This window comes from Limanda limanda, chromosome 12, assembly GCF_963576545.1.
Source record: "Limanda limanda chromosome 12, fLimLim1.1, whole genome shotgun sequence".
Lineage (NCBI taxonomy): Eukaryota > Metazoa > Chordata > Actinopteri > Pleuronectiformes > Pleuronectidae > Limanda > Limanda limanda.
The window spans coordinates 23,160,468-23,186,479 of NC_083647.1; the positions used below are offsets into that span (position 1 = coordinate 23,160,468).

Sequence of the window (26,012 nt, forward strand, 5' to 3'; positions counted from 1 at the left end):
TTTATAACCTCATTCAGTCTGGGAATAGTCTTCATATAATCTGATATCATAGTTATATTAAGATTAAGATACATGTATTTGTCCCAAACACATGCACAGACATGCACAAGCACACTCATGCAAGGAGGGAAATTTAACCTCTGCTTTTAACCCATCTGGTGCAGGACACACAGAGCAGTGTGTGAGCATGTACGGCGCCCGGGGAGCAGATGTAAGGTGCCTTGCTCAGGTGCACTAGACAGGGTAGGGAAAATCCTCTTGGATTTTTGGACAGATAAATCCAGGTTCGTCTTTTTGTTGTTTCTCCGTGGAGTCGAACCAGAGACGAGCCAGAGACCTTTTCTGCCCATAGTCCAAGTTTCTGCCACTAGTCCACCGCCTCTCCCCACATATCCTACATGTTTATTGTTAAAGTGCAAAGTAGTGAATTGTTTCATGTCAACGACTATCTCTTAAAAAGATTTAAATCATTGTAAAAGAAACATCTCTTCTCTTTGGCCTTTTATGTTATTATCATTATGATATTTCGCATATTGATGTTTTCTTGATACACCTTTTACTTTGTAAACCACTTTCGCGATCAAGTTGTTTTAAATGTGCAATATAAATGAAATGTGCATCTTCTCACCTATTACCTTTCCCCCTGATATTCATTACATTTAATATATTGTATTATGTGTAAATATTAGTTTATGAAGTGCAACAAACAGAATAAATCCCTGAACACTAGGGGGCGTCCTTGAATTCTGTCTAAATAATCAGCTCAAATCTTAATCTACAATCAAATAGAGCAGAAAAAGTGGTAATTGTTTTTATTTGAGAGACTGGAACTGAATGTTTATGGTGTTGATGTTTACATTTTTAATGCACTAATCTTGAGGAGCACTGTTAATCTCATTGTATCCTGTACAATGACAATAAAGCTTTGTATTCTATTTGAATATTCGTCATTTGTAGTGTCATAATTCTACAAAAAAGGTTCTAAATATTTTCTTTTCATATCCAGCTTGTGCCCTGAAGAATGGAACCTGTGACCTCATGAAGGTGAAACAGTTTTACTACTTAACACAAATAAAAACACTTATTTGTTCAAGAACACAGACAAGTCTTTCCTCTACCACCATCAATTTATTCAATCTTTTAGCTTCAGTATTTCTCCAAAGAAGTGGAATAAAGTAATGAAATAATTACAAAATGGAAAAATAGATCAGAGAATAGATCGTATTCACAGGTTTGATTAAAAAAAATAGCAGGACAGAGAGAAATCCGACAGTGAGAGATAAAATCATCTTCTCTCGCTGCAGCTTTGTGCTGAGCGTCAGCAGGCTAACGGAGGTCGGGGGGGGGGGGGGCCAGACCATGTGGATCAAGGTCACCTGGGAGGTCAAATCATCTACTTTAGTGCTTGTGCAAAATTAAAATTCCGAAATCAACTACTAAAAAAAAAAAAGTGAAGACATCCTACTATGTGTGTTAAATAAAAAAAAGAAAAGAAAAACAAGCAAGATTGTTATCACACAAGATGAACGACGGGGGTGGGGGGGCAGAGGGAGGAAAACGTTAAGTACTGATGTGTACTGAACTATTAAAAGTACAGGTGAGAGAGGCCACCAGGGGGCACCACCACCACTGCCAGGTCCACATTGATTGTTGCTGCAATGAAACCGTATTTACAGTGAGATGCTTCACATCCAATCACAGGATGCAGGAGACGGCAATAAAGAGATTTTTTTTTCTTCAAAAATAAAACAGTAAAACACAACAGTAAAGCAGCTGTCCCTTCACAAAAATCTCTTTACATCACATTAAAAATTAGCACTGCTGTGAGCTGTGTACAGTATAGATTCTTTATAGATATATATATTTTTATGTATAATATATAGGGTCATTTCTTGTATACACGAACATAAACTTGTCTCATTGTAGCTAGCCTGTGCCTTTGGCAAGATTACTTACAACTCTTCTGTTAGATTCCAAAGCTATTTAAAATATACTTAATGCATAAAAATAAAGATTTTGGCATTGTCTCACTCCATTCTTCTGCTTGGAAAGTTAATCATGAGAACTTCTCGTCTGGAAGCCGAGTTCTCTCAGTGCTGCAGTTCCTCTGCCAGGTGATGGAGGCGTCGTCCTTCCAGCAGGGGGCGCTGGGAGCTGGACCAAGCAAAGGAAGGCAGGGGACGGGAGCCGGCCCCACCTGGGCGGGCGGGGGGGTCGGGGGGCTGGGTGTGGCTCTGCACAGTGATTCCACAGGGTGATGACGACCCGGAGCTCCACAGCACAAACAAGACATGACAGACGATGCTAATGAGAAGCCTGGGGAGCAGCTGTGCAGAGTCCTGCTCCCTGGTGGTTCACCCGCTGCTCTCCGGTTTCGGCCGGTTCTCTTCAGCCCGGCTGAGATCGTCCGCTGAAGAGCCGAGATGAGGCCGAGAGACTCCTCCCTCTCTCTTCTGTTGTCGCTCGCCCACCTGTGCTCATTGTCCTTTACTCTCTCATCTCGAGCACAATCTTCAGAGTTGAATCTCAAAGGTCTTGTGCAGCTCGGTGGAGAAGGGGTTCGTCGGCGAGGGCGTGGTGCGCTGGCGGGAGCGGCCCTCCAGCGCCGCCCACTGGGCCTCGAAGACGTCCTCCTGCGGCTGGGGGGGCGGCTCGGTGGCGAGGGAGCACGGAGCGAGCTGGGAGGGAGAGGCCCAGCTGTCTGACCCGTTAAAGGTCACACTACCATTGGATGGCTGGAGGTGTACAGGGTTCATGGCGGCGGGCGGGGGGGGTTTGATGAAGGGGCTGATGTGGCCCACGTGCTGGATGTGGTGCTGGGGGGTGTGATGCTGGGGGGGCGTGGAGGCGGCCACGGGGAACGGCTGGGGTTGCGTGGCTGAGCCGAACACGTTGGCCACCATCTGCGACGGAGTGATGCCGACCACGGGCGCGCCGGCCTGAGGGAACGGCAGCCCGTTGGACATGGGGTAGGTGGGCGGAGCCTGACCATGGAAGGCCAGCTGGCGGGGGGGCAGAACGGGCACGACGGGGGGGGGCAGTGAGGTCATGTAGGGAACAGAAGGAGCAGACGCCACAGGGATCTGCACAGGGGGGGGGAACGCCTGCGTGGGAGGCGCCATGATGGGATTGGGCAGCGGAGGTCGGACGGACTTGGTGACTTCGTCCAACCAGCGGTCGGCTTCTGATGGCGTGCGCCTGTGAGACGGGAGGACCGGGGAGCATGGGGGGGGCTCCACTATCACCGGAGGAGGCGACGACCAGTCACCTCCTGTTGTCGGCGAGCACACGGAAAAGAAAAGAACAGACACAAATATTACTGATAAAGTTACCGTTGGAAAAAAAGGGAATTGAACAGATTCAAGTTGAGTCACATCAGGTAAAATCACTTCCTGCTTCCAAAGTACTTAAATACTGAGGAAGTAACACAAAGCTCTGCTCCTCATGACTCCAGACCTGCAGTGTGCGTGACACTGAATCTACGTGTATCATATCTAGGGTTGCAAAGGGGCGGAAAGTTTAGCTCGGGAATTTGGGGAATTTTGAAAAAAAAAAAAAATACGCAAATTAAACGCTGAGCAATAAAAACATGATTCAAAACTCTATTTTAAAGATGTATGGAATGCATCACACGATGCACGTTGAGTTTCAACCCTCCACTGTGCATTCTTCCATCACATGCACAGATAACTCCCAGCATCCTTCACTCTACAGCAGGGCTATTGAGGCCTGCTGTAGAGTGCAGGACTAGTCAGGTAAGTTTCCATGATATTACTGGGGAAATATATTAGCATGCTGATTGAGGATTGTTCATCTGTTCATCTAGCCTATTTCCATTCATTTATCCATCAATTGTAAAATATGTTTACAGACGATTCCAATTGTGTGGCTAACTATTTATATCTCTGGCATTGCATTAGTGTTTTTTTACAAACTTTTTTCTCATCTTATTCTACAGAACAATGCCACGTGCACTATCTCATGTGTGGAGACATTTCACCTCATCCAATGTAGAAGGAAAGGATGTGTACACTTGCAGATACTGTGCAAAGACCTATGTTAAGAATGACACAACGATGCAGAAGCATATAGTCAAGTGCCCAAAGTTTCCTCAGGGCTCAAATCAGCCTATGACACAACAAAATGTTTATATTCATGTCTGTATATGACAAGGTAAATACAGTTAGTATAAATTATCTACAACATTTCCAGTTTAGTCCCGTTAATTCCCATGGAAAAATTTCAACTTTGAATATTCCCGGAATTTTGCAACCCTAATCATATCATGTGTTCAGATTTAAGGAGAATATGTTTCTCACAAATTCGCATCCACCAGGTGTGAAGAGTTTGAAAGTGCTTAAAACACCTCAGTGAGTCGCTGCTGCAACTGCTGACCTCGCTGATAAGAAGGTCAAATCAGAAGGTCAAACCACAATGATTAACCCCCGGTCGAACAGAGCAGCAGCAGAAGATCAAAACTTCGACCTCTTTTCAAAGTACAATCAGACTTCACTCGTCTAACTTGGTGACATTCAGTCAGTGGCTGTATCTCCACGTCTGTTATGATTCATCCAAAAGGTCAAAACCCCACATTTGTCCCGTCGGTATCTCACTCTCATGCATCCTGTTCTTACCTGGCTGAGCTGAGGCCGGGGCCCCTGCTGGGGTCTTGGCCCAGGGGTTAGTTTCTCGGGCAGGCAGGGCGGGGGGCAGAACTGGGGGGTTAGCGGTAGCAGCGGCAACAGAGAAGGCAGGAGCTGTGCTGATCACTACAGCAGATAAAAGACAGATGCTAGTACCAAGCAAGCGTGCGACTCTTGTTAGACATGCACAGTGCTACCGGGTCGTTAATTGGAAGTCTTGACGAGTGTTAATCACACATGTAAATTACACGGCAGGCACCGACTCTCTCACTGCAAATTCAATTGCACTCAGTATAATTTAAGTTTATTCTTTTCCTATGGAGACAAATTAATCACAAACTCAGCAGAAATGTGGGAAACTGATGAATGGGATTGATGCCCAGAGAAATTCTGGCTACAAATAACTTTTGGCCGTCAGCTGCAGTGAGCGACTAATCTGAGCTTCATCGTTTCTCTTCTAAACTGAGCAGTTCTGTTTGGCAAATGCAAAATGGCTGAGGAGCTGATTACTCTTATTACTCCGGTCTCTAGACTTTTAAACTAATAGCTGCAGGACACTAAAATGTTTTATAAGCACTTCTGAGCTGGTACAGTGAAATAACTCAAGGCAGCTATGAGACAGTAAAAAAAACAGAGGAGCAATGAAAAGCATCAGAGGACCGATGCAGACTGAGCCATGGTAAACTGTGATTTGTGAATATGGGCAAAACAAATACAACTTGATTAATTGCCTATGTTGTTGAGTTATTTCTAACACACACACGCAGCCTCTCACACAACACAGCTGTGCAGACGCCCAGTTACACACGTTAGATGTCGAAGGCGGAAAGAGGAGGTTTTACCTGGAGCTACAGGAGACTGGGGGGATGAGGCTGGCTTGGGCATTGGTGCCGAGGAGAAGGGGTCCTCCGGGGGTCCGCTGAACGCTGACGTGATCTGAGTACACAGCGAACTGATGCTGTCGCTCTCACCTTCCACCTCAGCAACTACAGGAGGACACCAGGGAGAGGATAACCAGAGTTAATAGAGGGGAAAATATCAGTAAAATACCTAAAAGAAAGGACACGACTCATTAGAAGAGAGAAAATGGTTGAGTTCTGGTAATGTGTTCATGTTTGATTAGTCAGTAATGCTTTATATATTTCTAAAACCAGACTGAAAAGAGAGTTAATTCAGGATCCCAGTCCAACCTGTATTCTTCATGGGGAAGTCGGACTTCCGCTGCATGGTGGAGGGCAGCTCGTTCATCCGCAGCGACATCTGTCTTTTGAAGGGAGACGTCTTCTGACTGAGGACGGGGAAGCCTCTGAAGGAGCCCTGCCTGGCCAGAGCCTCAGCTGGGGCGTGTCTGCGTGGGATCGCCTGAGCTCCCAGCCCGGGCATAGAGAGAGGGGGGGAGGACGAGGGAGAGGGGGAACCTCCTCCCTGTTGGGCGGAGGAGGAGTTTGTCACCGAGTTCCCAGAAACCGTCACCTCCGTCTCTGCTGTTGGGAAAGAGCAGTGAGACAAAACTCCTCAGTTAAATAACCCAAATTACCAAGATTTGTACAGATGGTTTGCATGCTGTTGTCTTTGTGGTTTCACAAGAACACCTCAGTGAAACTGGACAACCAATTCCCCAGATCAGGGAATAACAACACAATAACAACGGACCTTTTTTAGCATCCTGTAGCTGCCGCATCACTTCCTCCCGCTCGGCCGCCTCCGTTGCTGTGGTAACACGAAACGAGCCCTCGCGGGTGAAGGTGGTTCTGTTGGCGTCAAAGGTCGCCGTGACCCCGCACTCCTTCTCCCGTTTCTGTTTCCGCTCCAGACAGGCGGCGAACGCACAACCCACAGCGTGACTGAGGCGCTCTCCCTGGGAAGAGACCATGGAAAACAAATCATGTTTACATGAAACAAATTTACAGTAACAAATCACAAGTTACTGGAGGATCGACTACCGACCACAACCATCGCAGTGTGACATTAATATAACGGTCTCTCCTTCACCTGAGCTCACTAACAGTTAATTCATATAATTAAATGATATAAATCTCATTTACTTTGGAGCAACAACAAAATTATTTGAATCATGTTTCAATCATTCGTGTTCAATTTAACAGAAATGGTGACCAACAGTTTAAACCCCAAAATATTCTATAAATTTTGATACTGAAAGAACAAAGTACTTGTAGAGATGAAAAGGGAGCATATTCAACTTAATAAACCTTGATAAATTGCTTTATTATAAAAAAAAATCAATCAAAATGCCGTTGTATAAAAATATAATGATAGTGTGGTAAAAAGAATATATGTAAATGTACTTTATTATGTACTGTGTGTGGTGCTGAGCCATCTGTTTGTTTTCAAGCTGAGGGAATAATCCCTTTTCCTCTTATATGTGTATTAGTGCTGATGAGGCTTCACAATGATTTCTCACCGAGTCTCTGACGGCCATGAAACAATGGCAGATCCAGCGCCGCGTGGTGCCGTCCCTGCAGATGTAGGAAAACGCCCTCTCGAAGTTCCGGTCCGGAGCGCAGAACGACACCTTCTCTATTGTCTGGTCTAAGATCAGGTCCTGCAGAGAGAAGAACCATTACCTCATTATTAGCAGCTTCGAAACTGTGGTCAGGGTCAAGTGACTTTCACTCCAGTCTGTTCCAAGTGCTGCATGAATGAAGGGTACTTCACTGAGAAGATCACGAGGGGGCTTGAATAAAACTGAACTACAATGAGCTCCAGGAGCAGCTGTCTGCACCTGAACACACACAACGCTGAACCTCACAAAATCCTGGATCCTCTTCTTGCTTTTAACACAACAAAATAAATACAAACAAAGAACAGAACCAGGTCTCAAGGTGAGATACAAGATCCTGGACCTTTAAACAATATATTTCCTGAAACTACAGCATTTGCTCACATGGTAAAAGAAGTCTCATGAACGATTATCACTTTATTATAGTGACAATTTAACAATTAACTTACGAGGTGTGTGTGCACAGAAATTAACACACACCTCAGAAAGACTGGTTACAGTCTATGGTTCTTACGTAGGTACACTTTAAATTAGATGTGCACACAAAACAATGGCCTTTGTTTATTCGAGGGAATTTAATAATGAAACTTAAACAGATACATTATGTAGATATAGAAAACACTACAGCCATGTTCCTCCTCTTTTTATTGCTCTTTTGAATTCCTCCTGTTTATAACCTACATCCTCGAGTTTTCTTAAACGAGTGCAGGTGCTTTGAATGTTTAAACACACTACATTTGATGCATTACCAGCACTTTCCAGCAGGTGTCCCTGTGACCTATAATGTGAAGGCGTTAAATCAACTCGCACTTCCTACAGGTGCCGTGAGCACGTATTTCCAAAAGGGCCTTTTTCATTTTTTAGGTCTCTAGACCAGACCAGCTTCGCCACCATTATTAACTCCAGCAGCTCAGCAGCTTCCAGCTCTAATGCTGCTGAAGCCACATGTGCTTCCTCCGGCAGCGCTCTCTGTTTGATCAGGCCTGTGATAAGAGGAACGAAGGGAGTTATTATTACCTTTGTTTTGTCGTCTACAACGCGAAGACCATCTGCCGACACCCACAACACGGCCCGCGTCGGCTTCTTCCCGGCCTGCCAACACACAAAAGGAACAGGAACGAGTTAAGAAACAAAAGAAACCGCTCCACTACGTCCATGTCCTCCATGATTAGCTCCCTTTGTACCTATTCAACTCACACACACACAAACAAACACACACACATAGAGAAAACACACCTGTAAACAAAGAGAAAGCACCAGGTAAGAGACAAAAGAGGAGACACAAATTAGGGATTTGGTTTTTTTCTGAGTGCTGTGTCATTCACTAGTTCCCCAAAACTGAATCAAAGACAAAAAAAGGAGATTTGGTGCACAGATGCAGTCGACAGTGGTGGTCACATGGGTTAGAATTACAACAAAATATCTGTGTGTGTGTGTGTGTGTGTGTGTGCACCAAAAAGTCACTTTTCATCCATACAAGCCGTTCATTGTTCCATTCTTGGTTCAAGGAAGAAGGGCTGAACGGAGAGAAGGCACGCCTGTTAATCCAAAAAAAACAACCCACACACACACGTAGAAATACACACACTAACACAGAGAAGTGCCCCACCCCACACTAAACCACCCCCACCTGCCCGCAGACACATGCATCAGTGTGTTTGCCTCTCTGCAGACAGATCTCTCCCGTGCATCAGTGTCTGTGTGTGTGTTGCTTCCAGCCTTCAGACGTGATCAAAAGGGTGAAGTGTTACGTGACAGGAGGGAAAAAAATTATATTAATAATAGGAATAAAAGAGAGAGAGAGAGACACACTCAAGACACACACAGCAATAACTTACTTTTGCAAAGAATCCTTTGAAGAATTTCCTGTCCTGGAGGGTGGGTGAGAGGGATGGAGGAGACGGAGGGAGGAACAAGGCATGAACATGTTACCTAGGAAGGCTAAAAATTGACTGGAGCCTACGGGGAGGGATTTGATTTTGGGGGTTTTGTTGAGGTGAAGGTGGGTTATGAGCGAGTGAGTGAGTGAGTGAGTGAGTGAGAATAGACTGTATATGAAGATGAACAACATGACGGCTCACAAAACAGAAGCAAATTCATCTGGATGTCGGCAGAATAGATAATAAACCCCCTCTCCGCCATGTAAGCAGATGGGACATGGATCAAACTTAAAAGTCACTTAAAAAAGGTACACTTCAAATTCTGATGCTTTTAATTATTTGATGCAAAATGAGGGGTTAAATGTCATGATTGACAGCTGAGACTGACTCGCGGTTGGTCGAGTGCAAGTATCAGCAAGTGACGTTGAAAGCACAAGATGGCAGCGACTGTATCTAAGACATTTTAGCTTTATTTTGGTGAAAAGGGAGGAAGAGGAGACGCATCCTTCATTCTTTATACAGAGTTTATGTGTAGACTGTATATTAAGATTGAAGACATGACAGCGTAATATTTTGTGTCTGCTGTAAAAATCATAAACCTCACCTCTTCCATGTCAGTGGATTGGAAACTGACCAGACTAAAAGTCACGGTACAAAGCTGTTTGTACAATTTGAGGAAGAAATGAAATCGTTCATCTTCAAATACAGTCTATGAGACAGTGATTGAGTGAGTGAGTGAGTGAGTGAGTGAGTGAGTGAGTGAGTGAGTGAGAGAGAGATAATGGAATCATGAAGCTCCACATGATTCCAAACTGACAGATGTTTGAATGTGGTTGTTACTGTTTTTATGAGTTTATGATCACCGTTAGTACTACCACAACACGGGAAACCAGTAAACCACATTACTGTTGCCCGCCCGATCACCCCGGCAGCAGGAAGTGACGCCCTCAAGTTCTTCTGTGACAGAAATCGACAGCAACAAGTCTGCAACACTACAGCAGTGACACCCAGCTGCCTGGACAGAGGAGATACAGCCTGCAGACCTTCAGGTGGGTGTATCTGCGGAGTTGTTAAACCCATTTCATTCTTTCTCCTCTGACTCCTAGGTTCAGCAGACAGAAACAGATTCCCACAGGCGGCAGCTTGACCTCTGAGTCTGTGAATGTTCACTGGTTGGAGTCAGGGTCAAGTTTAGGCCGACCACAGCCGCATAAAGACACCACAACCAGACCCGGCCTGGTGCTAATCCTCCCTTTCTCCCCCCGGCTCCCTGATTGTTCCTCTCCTCCCCATAAGCTGTGAAAAGGAGTGCCACTCCGCTCCTGTTACACCGCCGCGGTGGAGACAGCACCCACAGCCCCATGTTAATGCATGATTAAACGTGTTAACCAGCTGTGGAGATTCATTCCAAATGAGCTCAGCACTTGATAGTGTGCTAGTATTAGTATGCTAGGTGGTTAGGGGGGGGGAAATCTATAAGGTTGTGATAACTAGAATGGGAGGTTACGTGAGGGGAGGGGGATTTGAAGGCATTTCTCTGCATTAAAACCTGCTTAAAAAAGACACAAAAAAAAGTGTAACACCAGCAAAAAGAACATTATTCTTTGGTATTAAATAGGTGATGAAACTATAGAAGGGGAAAAAGCTTTGTGGGCAGGAAGGAAAAGCTGAGGTTTGAAAGATTAAAATGAAGCCGACACGTCCAGAACAAAACAACTGGAGCACGAAACTTACTTTGTACCCAACAAGGGTTTGTGTGTCGATAAATACTACACCTCATTTTAAAAGACAACGTCAACACACACAGTCGAAACCTCTTGGTGATAGGATCACTGTGACACTACCAGACTGGTGCCCAAAAAAACAGCATGAACCACCAGCTGGATGTGCGACAATAAAAAGCACACATCTCGTGTAACATCTGTGACAGTCACACCTCACAACCGGAGCTACAGATATCTCTAGTCCAAGATAAGAGTGTGTGTCATCCTATTACTTTACCGGACACGGACAGCGGTCAAGCCACCACGCTGCAGGACAGGTGCATGTGAGCTGTTCGGGGTCCGATGCTGATTTGAACCATGACAGTTGTTTCCTTAAATGTTGTTTTCAAATCCTTATGGCAAAGGACTGTGATTGAGGCCTGACAGTTCATAGATTAACTATATACTTTGTTGTGAATACAAACAAATACAACCAAATATATAGAACTTGAATTCAGGAAAACCTAAACGCATAAATTCTGCAAAATAAAAGTTGTTATCCCAGCACATGAGGGTCATACTGGCCGGGCTCTAATGGTTGTGTTGAGTGAGTTCAGGACATGCTCTGTGTTGGATGAAGACTTTGTTGTGTAGCTTCCTGACTTTGGTGTTTACACAGGAAATATCTCTAGTGAGGGTGAAAAGGCGTCAGAGGCAACTCTGCAAACCATGTGACACCAGAAGCCCTAATTGAAACGGCCAGGTTACACAAACCACCCGACGGACTCTGATACATGTCAGTGATGCAGCCTGAGGCTACTGGGTGTTGATGTACCAACACAATTGAAATTCTGCCAGCATCATGGTGGGGGAGCCTCACCCAGTCAACACAGAGGAAACAACCTTGGTTTCTATGAGCTCCTGAGAAGCAGCTAAAACATTCCCGCTGATGGAACACGGAATACACCACAACACCGGGCCAGTGGCCAAATGCAACGGCAGGAAGTGACAACACAATGACAAAAAAAAAAAAGGGCAGCTTGGAGGTTGACGCTACCGCAATGCAGCCTCCTGCTCCTCCTCCTCCTCCTCCTCCTCCTCCTCCTCCTCCTCCACCCGCCTCCATCCTTCCCTCTGAGTCACAGGTCGCAGAGCCGCGAGAAAACTCTCATTACTGTCCCAAAGGTTGCTGGGAAAAACAATGGAGTTGGCTCAGAGCTGGAGTCTTCACACAAAACACACACACTGACTGACACACTACCAATACACACCCTCCAGCTTATGGCACATGTATTTCCCTGTTGTTCCTACTGATGCAGCAGAGAGAATTATCTCTCTGTTGTTCTTCATCTCTCTCCTCTGGCCCGGGAACACTCGGCCCGGTGCTGCCAGATTGTGTTGATGGTGTGGCTGCTGTCTGGCAGATGCTAGCTGATTTTCAGGAAACAGCTTCCTTTACTTAGTCCACATGAGACAATGAGAGCCCACAGGTGAGGGCCTGGTTCCAGACAAATGTGGGTTATTAGTTCCTGGAAATAAGAGTTTACACTGGCAGTATTTGTTGCCTGGCAACAGTTAGCTGCAACAGCAAGCTAATTAAAGAGTCCGTGAGGATGAAGTGGGATCTGTCAGGACCTCGCCAACTGTGTTCAAAAGAGGGAGGACCCGGGTTGGTCTGGAAGGTTTAGCGCTGACATGGATAAATGGCGTCAGGGGAAAGCCTTCCTGCCAGCTTCCCCTCTGCCGCATGTTATGAGAAGACGTCCCATTAAAATGATGCAAGATGTAAAAACAGAAACCTCATTTGGCCCCAGGCCCCAAACATCATTGATCAGGAATCCATGACTCAATCCTTGTTCTGTTGATCCAAATCACCGTATTACTCTTTTTAAGAAGATGAATGTGGAGCAAGGCAGGATGAAAGTGCAGAATTAACAAACTACTCTCGTCTGAAAAATCACTGAACTCCATCACTAATTATAATGGAAAGAGAATTAGAGAAATGGAAATGAAAGTGCAGAGCGACGCAATGCAGCACAACACTTCTGTTATTCCACTGCTCTCAGCCCCGGTGTGAATATAAATGTTACAGAATTATGAATTTTTAAATAAGGAAAATTATGTAGTTGAAAAACTTCCCCAAAGTCTGGAAATTCTATTTTTATTGTGCGATGGCATCTTGATATAAAGATTATGGGGTAAGTCAGCAGACTATGAATGAGACAAGAATGCTTTACAGCCACAGATTGCACAACAAGGAAACAAACCTGGGAGGGGACTAAACAAATGCCTTTGATGGGAATGAATGAAAACCCTCTTACAGTAAACAGCTCCCAACCAACAGTGATTGTTTTATGGCATTTCCTGTAAGACGAGCCCCTCAGACACACAGGTGAGCTGCCAGGACTCGACCGGAGGAAGCCCAGTTCCCAGGAAAGATGATGTGAAGAGAGAAACAACCGATGATGCCAATCGATAAAATCGTCCTGTGCTAGCTTACAAATACGGTCTATAGGATTTAGGATTTAGGAAGCAAGGAGGAAAAATGTCGGAGAAAGCAGATGAGGACATGTGATTAGGTTGAGGAGGGTCAGATCGTCACGGTCTTAAGGAGAACAGGAGACAGGAGACAGGAGACAGGAGACAGGAGACAGGAGACAGGAGACAAGAGATAGGAGGATAGGAAACAAGAGACAGGAGACAGGAGGATAGGAGGATAGGAGACAGGAGACAGGAAACATGAGACATGAGACATGAGACAGGAGGAAAGGAGGAAAGGAGGACAGGAGACAGGAGGAAAGGAGGACAGGATGACAGGAGGACAGGAGACAGGGGGACAGGGGACAGGAGACAGGAGACAGGAGACAGGAGACAGGAGACAGGAGGACAGGAGACAGGAGGACAGGAGGACAGGAGACAGGAGACAGGAGACAGGAGACAGGAGACAGGATGACAGGATGACAGGATGACAGGATGACAGGATGACAGGAGGACAGGAGACAGGAGACAGGAGACAGGAGACAGGAGACAGGAGACAGGAGACAGGAGACAGGAGACAGGAGACGGAGGACAGGAGGACAGGAGACAGGAGACAGGAGACAGGAGACAGGAGACAGGAGGACAGGAGGACAGGAGGACAGGAGGACAGGAGACAGGAGACAGGAGACAGGAGGCAGGAGGACAGGAGGCAGGAGGAAAGGAGACAGGAGGACAGAAGACAGGAGACAGGAGACAGGAGACAGGAGACAGGAGACAGGAGACAGGAGGACAGGAGGCAGGAGGAAAGGAGACAGGAGGACAGGAGACAGGAGACAGGAGACAGGAGGACAGGAGGACAGGAGACAGGAGACAGGAGACAGGAGACAGGAGACAGGAGACAGGAGACAGGAGACAGGAGACAGGGGGACAGGAGGACAGGAGGACAGGAGGATAGGAGACAGGAGACAGGAGACATGAGACATGAGACATGAGACATGAGACATGAGACAGGAGGAAAGGAGGAAAGGAGGACAGGAGACAGGAGGAAAGGAGGACAGGAGGACAGGAGGACAGGAGGACAGGAGACAGGGGGACAGGGGACAGGGGACAGGAGACAGGAGACAGGAGACAGGAGACAGGAGGACAGGAGGACAGGAGGACAGGAGGACAGGAGGAAAGGAGACAGGAGACAGGAGACAGGAGACAGGAGACAGGGTGACAGGAGACAGGAGACAGGAGACAGGAGACAGGAGACGGAGGACAGGAGAACAGGAGGACAGGAGACAGGAGACAGGAGACAGGAGACAGGAGACAGGAGGACAGGAGGACAGGAGGACAGGAGGACAGGAGGACAGGAGACAGGAGGACAGGAGACAGGAGGACAGGAGGACAGGAGACAGGAGACAGGAGACAGGAGACAGGAGACAGGAGACAGGAGACAGGAGACAGGAGACAGGAGGACAGGAGGCAGGAGGAAAGGAGACAGGAGGACAGGAGACAGGAGACAGGAGACAGGAGACAGGAGGACAGGAGGCAGGAGGAAAGGAGACAGGAGGACAGGAGGACAGGAGACAGGAGACAGGAGACAGGAGGACAGGAGACAGGAGCACCCGCCTCCTCCTTTTGATTTGGCTCTATGTGCCTTATGAAAATGACTGGATCTCAATAAGATCTCACGGCCTCAGGCTCTGTGTCTACACCATGTGACCTCATCAAGCTCCAGAGTGCATGTGCTGTGTGTGTGTGTGTGTGTGTGTGTGTGTGTGTGTATATTAGGCTTGCATGCATGTGTGTATTCACAGTAAGAGCATGCATGTGTGTATATTCAGGGTGTTTGTCGGCTGTTTCTATGGGTACACGTTTTCCAGTGTGTGTGGCTGTGTGAGAAAAATTATTTGCCTTCAGGCCATCTCGGAGTGTGTGATTTAGTTGTGTGTGTGTGTGTGTGTGTTAATTCTCACACCCACACACACACACACACACTAACAGGTGTCTACAAGTATGTGCATGTTTGTAAGTAAATATGTAAGCATGTATAAAACGTAATGCTGTATAAGTGTGTGTGTGTTTGTGTTGCTTGATTTCATATGAACGTCGTCCACTTTTATTATTATCTCCAGCAAGGATTTGATTTTTTGAGAGCACTGAAAAACAAACAAAGTCAGCCATGAGTCGTGTCTTGAAAACGATGACGTGTAAAACACTAACGGGTGAATCACGCAAAAGTTACACCTGATCTGAAAAGTACACACACACACGCTCATGACGCATCAGGTGGAAGTTGACTCAGCATATGCAGTTCAACTTAACGGCTCTGAACAGAATCCAAAAGTGTTGATAACAGGAGAAACAGGGTGTGGGTCCTACTGAACGCTTACTACAGGAACTATAAGCAGGAGTTTCGCAACTATGATTCCTGACATGAGGATCCTCCTGATAAAGATATCATCTAATCATTCAGACCCCGGTAACAGACCTGTCGACTCAGATTTGTCTGTGACTTCATAGTCAGCCTCATATACACACACACACGACTATATAAACTGGGTGGGGCCTTGGCAAACAACTGACAGCATGGAAAAGCGATTGCTCTTCAGTTTCTCCCCCTTCCCCTCCCCTGCTCCCCAAACTGGAATTTGCTCCTTTTTGTGCAACTCCGCTGGAATCTGCCGCAGCAGGAAGTACACGCCGGCCTATCTACTCTGCTCGGAGAGGAAGAGACGTCTCAGAACAGACCCCAGCACCCCTGGAGGTTGTGTGCAGGTCATGCTGGGTGGAGACGCTCATTGTCAAATGGTAAGAATCAGCCCCACTCAGGCCTCTAAGCACAGAGGAATGAACACAGACGAAACACTGAGGAGAATAAAAGTGACAGAAGATAGAGGGCTGTCGTGAAACAGTCGTTAGAGAATGTCAGTTGCATTCTGGTTTCAAAGAGACGGAAATTAATGGAGGAAAAGATAAAAAAAAAAAAAAAAGAGAGCAGATAAAGAGGAAGGAGGATGTCTGGTGTTTTAACAGCCTCATTCCTGGAAGTACTGTGAAACGTACCGTCTTCAGCCGCTTCACTGCATCCTCGCATATGTGCATCCCCCTGGACTCCTCCACTTCCACATGTCCCAGGTACTGCAGGAAAGAGGAGAGAGAGAGAGAGAGAGATTAAGTGAAACTGTGACAAACCTTTCCTGTGGCTATCTCTAATCAAGTTTAAGTTTATTTACCATAATAAACTCTGGAATTAGATTGGGTATTTAAATAAATATCCCCCTGGTACGCTGGGACTGGTGAATTATAAACCTAATTAATTAACATTTTGAGGTCAACCACAGTTTAATTGCTCCCTGGTTAATCTTTGAAAGTGCTAAAAATTGCTATTGAAAACACTGAACCCGCCAAAGAACTATGAATAGATGCAACACAGAGTGAGAGAAACAAACAGAAACATGGAAGGAAGCTGGTGGACAGGCAGCCGCCTCCTGTGGCTCCGTGTGGACGGAGAAACCCGACCTGCAGCAGATCATTTGTTTTGGATCAAACGCAAATACAGATGACATCAGATCAGGTAACGTTGTCGATTGCAGGAAACTAACTTTCCTGGAATGATTTACAGCAATTGTTTAACCTTTCTAGGATCAGTTGTATGTCTAAGGAAAACATATCAAATCTCACAACCGTTGTATCACAGCACCACCCACTGACTTATGACATTAGACCAATATGTTTCAGCGTGTGGCCTTCATCAGGGTCAACCCCATCCTGTGTTTGTTGGGTAGAAGAAGAATAGAAGCTGGAGGCGTGGGGCATGACCCAAAGAAGAATCATTAACTCTAGGTGTGGATCCAGGAACTCTATTTCACTTTCATTAAATGCAAGATAGCAAGCCGATTGTTGATTTCTCTTTCTAATAATAATACATGGATCATGATCAGGCACATTAAGGGGACTGATATTCATGTGTGTGCAGTTTAGTGCAGAAACAAATATAAATCCAGTGGTTTTAAATGTGGTTTTATAAGGGGACTGCTGGGCCTTGGCTGAGTTGTACACTGACAGCCATTAAAGTTTTTATCAAATCACCTGGGCATCAGAAAGTTTACACACCTTCAGCTGCAAACTAAAAACACACCTCTTCCGACTTTACCTTGAATAAATAAATTTTTTAAAAACTAAGAATTTAGTAGTGCTTAAATGGCAGTTACTTATAGCATTTTGTAGTTTTTCTTTATTTTTGAAGAAATTGTACTTTCTCGATTCTTGTTGTTCTGGGTTTGTACCCTCGGTGTTGAATGCACTTATTGTGAGTCGCTTTGGATAAAAGCTTCAGCTAAATGAAATGTAATGTAATGTAATCTGCAGATCATTCTCTTGACTCATCAGTTTATCGTTCCGTCTATGCCAGGAAAGATTTTATATACATTTGCCAGCAGTAGCTGAGGAATTTACAGTGAATGATTGACAATACTTTTCCTGGGGGAAATCCTGTCGTCCAACCACGTTACAACACGTCCCTCCCTCCCTTCGTCTTAGACTTGAAGCAGCATCACACCCTGCTGTGTGTCACCCCAGAGTCCAGACTTGTAACCCTGACCGGCCCAGAAGCCATTGTACATGTGGGGCCGGAGAGGAAGTCCTTACCCTTTCCTTGCACATACACACACAGCAAGTGATGTTGACCGCCGTCTGACACCCCCCACCCTCTGTCCAGGCTATTTTGAGAGTGTGACGCCACGACTTTGAGTCACACCACGGTACTAGAACAAGTTGTGTGTATACACTCCTGCACGTTAAAAACAGAGATGTGCACAGAAACACGTGTTTTAAAGACAAGTGATGTGAGGGAGCAGCTGTGGGTAGTGAGGACAGTCGAAGCTGCAGAGCCACTAATGAAGGGATCTGCCAGGAGACGTCACTAAGGTGAGAGGAGTAAACGCAGGGGAGGCTTGAAGTGTCACAACAGATGGTTTGTTGTACCATCAAACTCCTGGTAGTAACTAGCTGGCTGCGACAATCTGGGGGCTGCGACATTCATATTTAATATCCGTGCTTAACAAAAGCAACTCGAACAAATGGAATTAATATCTCCTGAACAGTCTGATGTACACGCAGAGGCTAATTAGGATCTGAAATCCATGTTTATTATTGGGCCGACCACAGGATCAGTTTAACTGGGTAACTAATCCTGAATTGGGCTACATAATATATATTTGTATTAAAGTGCTGTAGGTGCAATACCAGTTTTGGTAAATTAACATAGCAAATACAGAAAGACAGAAAGTGCAACATGTGCTTAAATCTACATTCAGTAAACATTTGAAATAGCAGCTGACGAGGAGCATGTGAGGTCAAGAGCAGCCCTGTATTGTTTGAATATTCTGTACAGATTTTGCTGATAGGAATCCTCCAGATGTGTTCCAGATGGATTCCAGGAATTAACATAGGGTATTGGCCATAAGTTAGCTTGAGAGACAAATTCTGCCAGATTCCATAGAAAGTCTGTGAAAAGAAGACTTGTATACATGTGACTTGTTTCCAACGTGAGGATACTTGCAGTAAACAAGCCTACACGAAAACCCACATTCATTTTTATGCAAATAAGTCTACATGATTTAAACTTAACGAGGACATGCAAGTACACACAAATAAACACAAATGCTGCTTAACATACAAGCAAATAACAAGCTTTACTAAATCAGGGATAACATTTTTAATGTGATCAGTGACAGACTGGGTCTATATTAAAGATGCTAATGCAATGGGGGGAATCCCCAAGCCATAACATAATTTCCAACTTCCCCCAATCTTTATATCACCCGCACCCCCCCCCCAGTGCGACTTTAAAACCGACTCCTCTGATAATTAGTGTGTTGTGCGTTAGTCAGTGATAATTCCACTGCAACTATCCCAACCCACACACAACTAGGCTCCTCTGAGGCACCTACAGCAGCAGTGAGGGAGCAGAGAGAGAGGTGGGGGGGGGAGGCACAGAGGAGTAGCATGGTAGGTTGCATTGGCACAGTGAAAGCCAGTGCAGAGGGGGAAAAACTGCTGGCGGAGAAGTGTGTGCGGCTGCAGAAGTAATCGTGATAATCTAAACAATCTCAGAAGAGCTTTTTAATTGTTCGGGACAAAGTCTGCGTTTCGCTGTCGGATGTAAATATGTAAAGAGACGATCTTTAGAACAGCACAAGGACGGTCAGCTACCCAGGTTTAGATCTCAAGGTATTCCACTGGCTGGTGAGAGTGGCAGAGCAGGTTTCACTTTGTTGGTTTGTTGAGTTATGTAGAACCAGCACTTTAACTGTAGGAGAGAAATCTACAGAACTTTAATGAAACTTCTTTCCTTCAAGGCAACTTGCAAAAGATAGAGCTTGAAAATAATGAGCACATCATGAAAGTAGTAAATTAAAACTCCTAGTTCATCTACACCTTTACAGATGTGTGAAGACAGAGTAGAGCAGTTGCTTAAAGACAAGTGTTTCTTTGAGATCAGCGTTGAGAGACAATTTATGGGGAGCGTTTGGGGGAGGGGAGGTATGTATGAGCACGTGTGTCCAGGGAACATTTGGAAGTCAGCTTAAGGGGAAATTCACAAACTGGCTGAAATGTTTGGCAGCTCAATTTGAGGCCAGGAGCCAACCTGTTGACACACATGTACACAATGAATCGAAATATTGTTGAAGTTTGAAATCACAAGTCTCGGCTGTCGATCCTGACGTCCAGGCCTGTTTTTATAGCATTAAGTCACTAATTAAAACCAACAGATCAGAAACATGATCACTTGAACACAAACTTCAGCGTGATCACTTAATTACCCACGTAACGTGACACACAACATCTCTGAGTCTTAAGTCTATGTATAGACCTGAACAAAAACAAAACTAAGATCCCACATAAATCATGACTCATTACAATATCTGTATCCTACAAAGTAAGAGCTTTTTTTACACATCGCTCACCCAAGAAATATTAAAGGAGATATAAATCCTGCTCTTCACTACCTTCCATTATATTCACACCACTAACCCCCCCGAGTGCATTTCCAATTCACCTTCCTTTCTCAAATGAAACACAGGTAATATAAAAAAACATAACCTGTGCTCCGGCTTATGTGAGACACACACTTTGAACCGCACACAGAGTTCGTCTGCTCTCAGATAAACATTCCCGTTTTCAATTCCCCTTTAGAACCGAGCTAAGGTGAACATTGGACCCCTGCGATGAGAGGAAGCGTGACTTTGTGCTTCTGTTTGCAAATGGGGAAGGTTTTGTTGCCACAATACAGTGAACTCTCCACTTCATCCACTGCAGCACCGCAGGTCGAGCACCGGAGACTGCACACACCAAGGTTCTGCATCAGAATTCTACCGAGTTGAGGGACTCGCTCTTCAGTTTGACCCCAGTTTATTTGTCAAGTATAATGGAGGATTTTTCTTTCATTTTGTGTGTTTAACGTAATGATTCAAGTGTTTCTGAAAACTCTTGGAGGCCACAAATCAATAGTGCCCCCCCAATTTACTGTAGAAGGATACAGTATATAAATTTGCAACCTAGATAAAATATGTGCTCACACTCTCTGATAGCTTATGATTAATTACAAGCAGCGTCCTTGGGGAGCAAAGCCAACATGAGAGTTTCTCAGGGGTGTGAGTGTGCTACAGTGAGGTCGGTGCTCTATGTGAGCGTTTGTGTGTTTGTTAAAAATGTGTGATATTTTGTGTATGCAGGTGTGTTTAAGTGCGAGGAAACGGGGAGGGTCACCTTGACTGCAAAGCTGCATTTGCCGGTGCGGACCGCCTCCTCATCTGTCTGCCACTGGTGCGGCCGACTCGACTCCGGCACGTAGATGTCTTTCTTCCGCCGGAAGCTCTGCCGTAGCTTATTCATTGCTGAGCTCCCTGTGAGGAGAAAGAGATATTTTATTAAAACACATTGGTGAAAACTGCAAAGTCATCGGCAGCAAAACATAAAAAAGGTGCAAAACTGGTGGGAAAGCTGGAGAAACGCTAATAATAGGAGCGTCAAAGACAGTTATTAAGAAGTAATGAAAGTTTCTAAGTCTGGGAAATGTAGCAGTCAATAGTGTCTGTCAACACAGAAATGAATGTCTGTCCCGTGTCTGATGATGGATGAGACACTGGGGATTGTGCAAAAGAACATGTGTCCTGTTTATTGTCTCTAAATTTGAATTCTAAGAGATTAAAACATAACACAGTAAAGTGTTGTCTCGAGTCTCAACAGGAGAAACACATTCTCATTGATGGATATGATTGTGCTGAAGACACCAAAGTGACCGCTGAGATCTTGACAATGAGGATTATTTATTTATAACAGGTGAGATTGATGGTGAAGAAATCTATCTCCCTCTGTGTCTATCTCACCTGTTACTCCTCCTCTCCTACATCTCTCTCTCTCTTCATTAACTACAGCGTGCCCTTCCTGAACCTCTGGCTGCCTCCGCTGCTACAGCAGAACCGGTTGATGCCAGGAAATATTTGAAAGTAATTAATTGGAAAAACTGGAATGGCCCTCAGTAGAGCGCCGACCTCCGCCAAGGCCCAGCCGTCCCCTAAAATCCAACCAAGCCCCAGCAAGTTGCAAACACTCATAGATTATTTTTCATCAAGTGCAATTGGTGACAAGATTTAAAAAGCAAATCTCACAAACAAAGACTTATGACAAATTCCTGGATGTACCCTTTTGTCCAGTTCTGTACCAAATGTTATTAAGTTCTCTTTTTGCTTATGTGCCATCCTTCCACTGAGTTTCGTGAAAATCTGTTCAGTAATTTTTGCATAGTCCTGCTGACAAACAATGTGATGGGGCAAAAACTACAGAGGGAACAACAGATAACTTATGAAATCCAACTGTTAAGCTTACACACGTTTTCCTAAATTTCTACAAACTCTAGAAATCAGTCCCTTCCGTCGTTGTGTCTCTTCAGGACGAGCTGAATCCAAGGAGCAAACATTAAGATTCAGAGTTAAAGAATCTAGATTAATGTTGCATGCTTGTATGTATAGTCGATAGTCTTCTCTGTAAAGAAAAACTTGTGACAATCCTTCCTCCCACGCACGTTTGTGCATCGAGAGGAGAAAGCACAAGAGAGAGACATTAATGGCTTAATGCACTTCTATAAACAGACAGCGCATGCATGTCTTCTTGGCTTTGGGGGGGGATAATGGGAGGCACAAAAAAGCCGAGGCCCAATTAAAAGTCGCTGATCCAAACTGGAACTGAGAGGTGCATCCATCATAGAGAGACTGGCTCGAGTCTTCTGGAGTAACTCATTAATGGGGACCAGGAGTCGTTCAGCCGAGCAACTCTGACTTTTAACACATGAGCAAAGAGCAAACTCCTCGACTCACAAGTTGTAGCCACTAACTTCTTAGCTGATGAGGATCTGGCTGGATTAAAGGTCTTTAATCCATGTGAACTGACTGTCCGCAAACACACACACACACACACAGGAGAACAAGTAGCAACACAGCAGCGTGCACTCACATGCTCACAGCGATCACACACATATGCAGCGACTTAACTACACAAACACTTGCATGCATGCACGCACATGCACACACACACACACTCACAGGACTGAGCTGTCTGTTTGCATAATGCAACCTGTCCTGTGAGCCGCTAATGGCAGGGGGTGTAGAGTGTGTTTGAGGTGAGGCTGTCTTATCTGTGCCTGTCAGGCTCCAGATCAGCGACACAATGAAGCACAGAGTCCTGACCTGCTCACTGAAACACACACATACACATCAAACTTCCTACTGTCACGACAGGAGGAACCCTGGAGTGGACCATGGACTCAGGTAGCATGTTTCCGCACTTTAAACAATATAAAACCTGTGGTGGAGCTTGGTACCACTCCAAATATGACAGCTCGTCACTTGGCCAAATGAGTACTAGTGTGGCCAAGCTGGCAAACAAGATGCCAAGTTCACGCAGAGATTTTGGCTATAGTTGGTGAATTTTTGTCACCTCTTCTCTAATAAAAGCTATTCCGTGGCACAGCCGACACCTCTTGTCTTACACCTGTTATTTGCAGCATAATTCACGGACGATTATGACCCCTGAGGTATAATGTAGGTACTCGGTAGAGATATAAATTTGCAAGATGAGCTGTGTGAAATGGGAGCCGGAAACAAGGTCCAATAAGAGCTCAGAAGAGTGCGAGCACCTGTGGAGTTGAAGCCAAATAAGCTCCTCAGGTGCCAGGACGTAAACACACTCGTTCCGACTCCGATGTGTGCGTCTGCCATCTCACTGTGCACACGGGCATGTGAGAGGTCTAAGCCCGCAGTAGAATGAAGTGTTTGAAAACAAGACGGCTGGGTGAGGGAGGGAAAGAATATTGCTTCATCCCTCACTCCGGCTCTCCTAACGCACTCGTTTATTTAGGTCATATCATGTTTGGGCTCAGTGCGGTGCCAGTGACAGGCTGCCTGCTTCCAGCCTGCAGAGTGAAGAGGAGGAGCAGGCGGGAAACAGATTTGTCTGTTGTCGAGCGCCTCGTCCTCGGTGCAACAAATAACAGCATTTGTGTCAAGTGTGCTCTATACGCATTTATGAGTAAATATTATAACCTCAAATCCACTCATCGTATTGTCACCAGACACAAAACAACACCCACTGTGCTGGTGTTTTTAAACATATCTTTACTAATTTATGTATATTTTGTGACTCTTTGGAGAGAAGGAGTTGTTCAGGAAAACGCAAATTCAGAACCGAGCACATTTGCTGCCAATTTGAAGAGCATCTTTGAATTTATCCCAGGGACAAACAGATGCGGGAAACTATTATTCTTAGATAATAGGGTGTTTTTTTGGTCTCACAGGCAGATGTAAATCATTAATGTCCCATATATTTTGCCTCAACTCCCAGCGCCTTACTAAACTCACCTTCTAAATCACTTAACACAGTAAGCTGCCAGCTTACAACCCACACACCTCCTCTCCTGACGACTGCAGAGTCTAACAGAGACAAATAAGGAGGCAGCAGGAATGTAGGTGAAAGCGCATTCATATTCATGTACGTGGGAAAGAGAGCATATCTTCGTTATGTTTGTGTGTAACAGGTGAAGTGTGAGCGCTGAGCCAAACATATGCACCTGATGGACTCGCTGTACAACATGTGTAACCATTAGCAGGAATCTGATGAGCAGTGTTGCCAAACAAACAAGATAATGAGAATCCCCCAACAACACGTTTCCTCCCACTGAAGATTTTTATCATTTTGATCTGTTATATCCAAACAAGACAAGACAATTCCTGCTCAGATTTAGATTTTTAATTTGTGTTATAACTTTAAAAAGGCCTCTATGCTCAGAAAACCCATCACTTTTTTCAGGCTGTCTATTGCTGCGGCTCCTCTTTTCAGCCTCTGTCTGAAACACTTGGTTTTACTCCCGTCTCTTTAAGGCCCCCCCCCCTCCAACCGATAAAACCTAATCTGCTCTTATTGGTCCACTGGCACACTTTGTTGTGATTGGTCAACCTCTTCCAGTGCATGTAGGGAAATGTCAGGCCTCTGCTCTTGCTTTACCTGGCTGTGTAAGTGGGCGTGTCAGACTAGCTGCTAGGCATTCTTCATGCAAATGTGGGAATTGTGACATCTTGAGAATGCAAAAGAATCAGCTGGACGACCAACAAGGCATTTTGGTCGAGGAGAGGAGCTCCCTGAACCACAGACTTTTGGCGTTTTAACTTTGCTGAACTTTAAAACTCACAAAACACCTATATAACACACTAGAGGAAAAGAGAAATGAAAAGGCATAATATGTCTTCTTTAAGAATGCAGTCACAGCAAATGAACACCATCCATTATTTACAGCGCTCCTTTGGCTACCTTGGGCTCATCAGGGTGATCGATTTGAACGATTCCATTACAGATCATCTGACTCTAGTCCCCGACCTTGCTTGAGACTTAGACCCTAATCTGACACTGCTCGTTTGGTTTTGTCAAACTCTCGCATTGATTCCAAGTGTAAACCCTGCAGCAAAACTCTTTAATGAACCGGTCAATCCAAATACTTTGTTAAGCAAATATTCTCTATCGATACTGAAGCAGTGTACAATGTAATACAGCAAAGTGAATTTGTCTCCAGTTGCAGACGAGAGTGTGTGTCAACATCAGCAGCCGGGGATTAACCTGTGACAGCAGACTGGTAGGTCAAAAGCAGGTGGAACACATGGTTATTATCCCATGTCAAACACGGAGTTTGTGGATGAAATCAGCATTACCACGAGTATGTGTGTGTGTCTGCTGTGTGCGGTGTTGGCAGGTAGGGATGAAGGCCAGAGGGCACAGAGCGCAGAATGAGCAGTGAAGGGAAAAATCTGTCTGCGTCCGCCTGCTGCAGAGTGCTGGGCTGGGTGGGTGTGGGTCATGTGAGGTGGGTTTAGCACTTTGTTTGGCCAAGATCCAGAGGGAGGAGGGTAAGAAGAGAAGGTGCTAGACTGAGAAGGAGAAGCCACTTCAGATAGAGACGGGGGAGGAGAAGGTAAAGAGAAGTCAAGATTATTGGTAGTACGGGCGGAATGAAGTAAAATAATTAGGAAAATAGGAAAAAGTGAGCAGCTGAAGAAGTTGAAAGGTAGGAAGGAGAAGGCAACTGTGAAAAATGCATTAGAACCGTTTCCCCCAGGTTTGTTCTTACTCCAGACTCATTAAAATTAAGGATGACTTTCCTCAGTGCATTAGCATTTCTTCCATAGTTTTTAACTGGATTAAAATCGAAATCATTGCAACATTATGACCTCAAGGAGGTGACTCAAAGCTACAG

The 26,012-nt window shown here is 45.2% G+C and overlaps 1 protein-coding gene across 5 annotated transcripts in view; it reads right to left on the reverse strand.

The window, feature by feature from the left end:
* Nucleotides 1-1,118: 1,118 nt before the first annotated feature.
* numb (NUMB endocytic adaptor protein) overlaps nucleotides 1,119-26,012 on the reverse strand; it is a 41,036-nt gene continuing 16,142 nt past the window's right edge. For 2 of the 5 annotated variants that reach the window (XM_061082930.1, XM_061082931.1), the window contains exons 2-11: nucleotides 20,984-21,120; nucleotides 16,277-16,351; nucleotides 9,003-9,035; nucleotides 8,182-8,256; nucleotides 7,066-7,206; nucleotides 6,297-6,501; nucleotides 5,834-6,127; nucleotides 5,486-5,629; nucleotides 4,635-4,769; nucleotides 1,119-3,271 (exon numbers count right to left, since the gene is read on the reverse strand). In XM_061082930.1, the coding sequence (XP_060938913.1) occupies nucleotides 2,514-3,271; nucleotides 4,635-4,769; nucleotides 5,486-5,629; nucleotides 5,834-6,127; nucleotides 6,297-6,501; nucleotides 7,066-7,206; nucleotides 8,182-8,256; nucleotides 9,003-9,035; nucleotides 16,277-16,351; nucleotides 20,984-21,109 (1,986 nt within the window). In that variant the 5' untranslated portion in view covers nucleotides 21,110-21,120 and the 3' untranslated portion in view covers nucleotides 1,119-2,513. The remainder of the gene's footprint in view (nucleotides 3,272-4,634; nucleotides 4,770-5,485; nucleotides 5,630-5,833; nucleotides 6,128-6,296; nucleotides 6,502-7,065; nucleotides 7,207-8,181; nucleotides 8,257-9,002; nucleotides 9,036-16,276; nucleotides 16,352-20,983; nucleotides 21,121-26,012) is intronic. The other 3 variants (XM_061082933.1, XM_061082932.1, XM_061082935.1) reach the window with 3 other exon arrangements.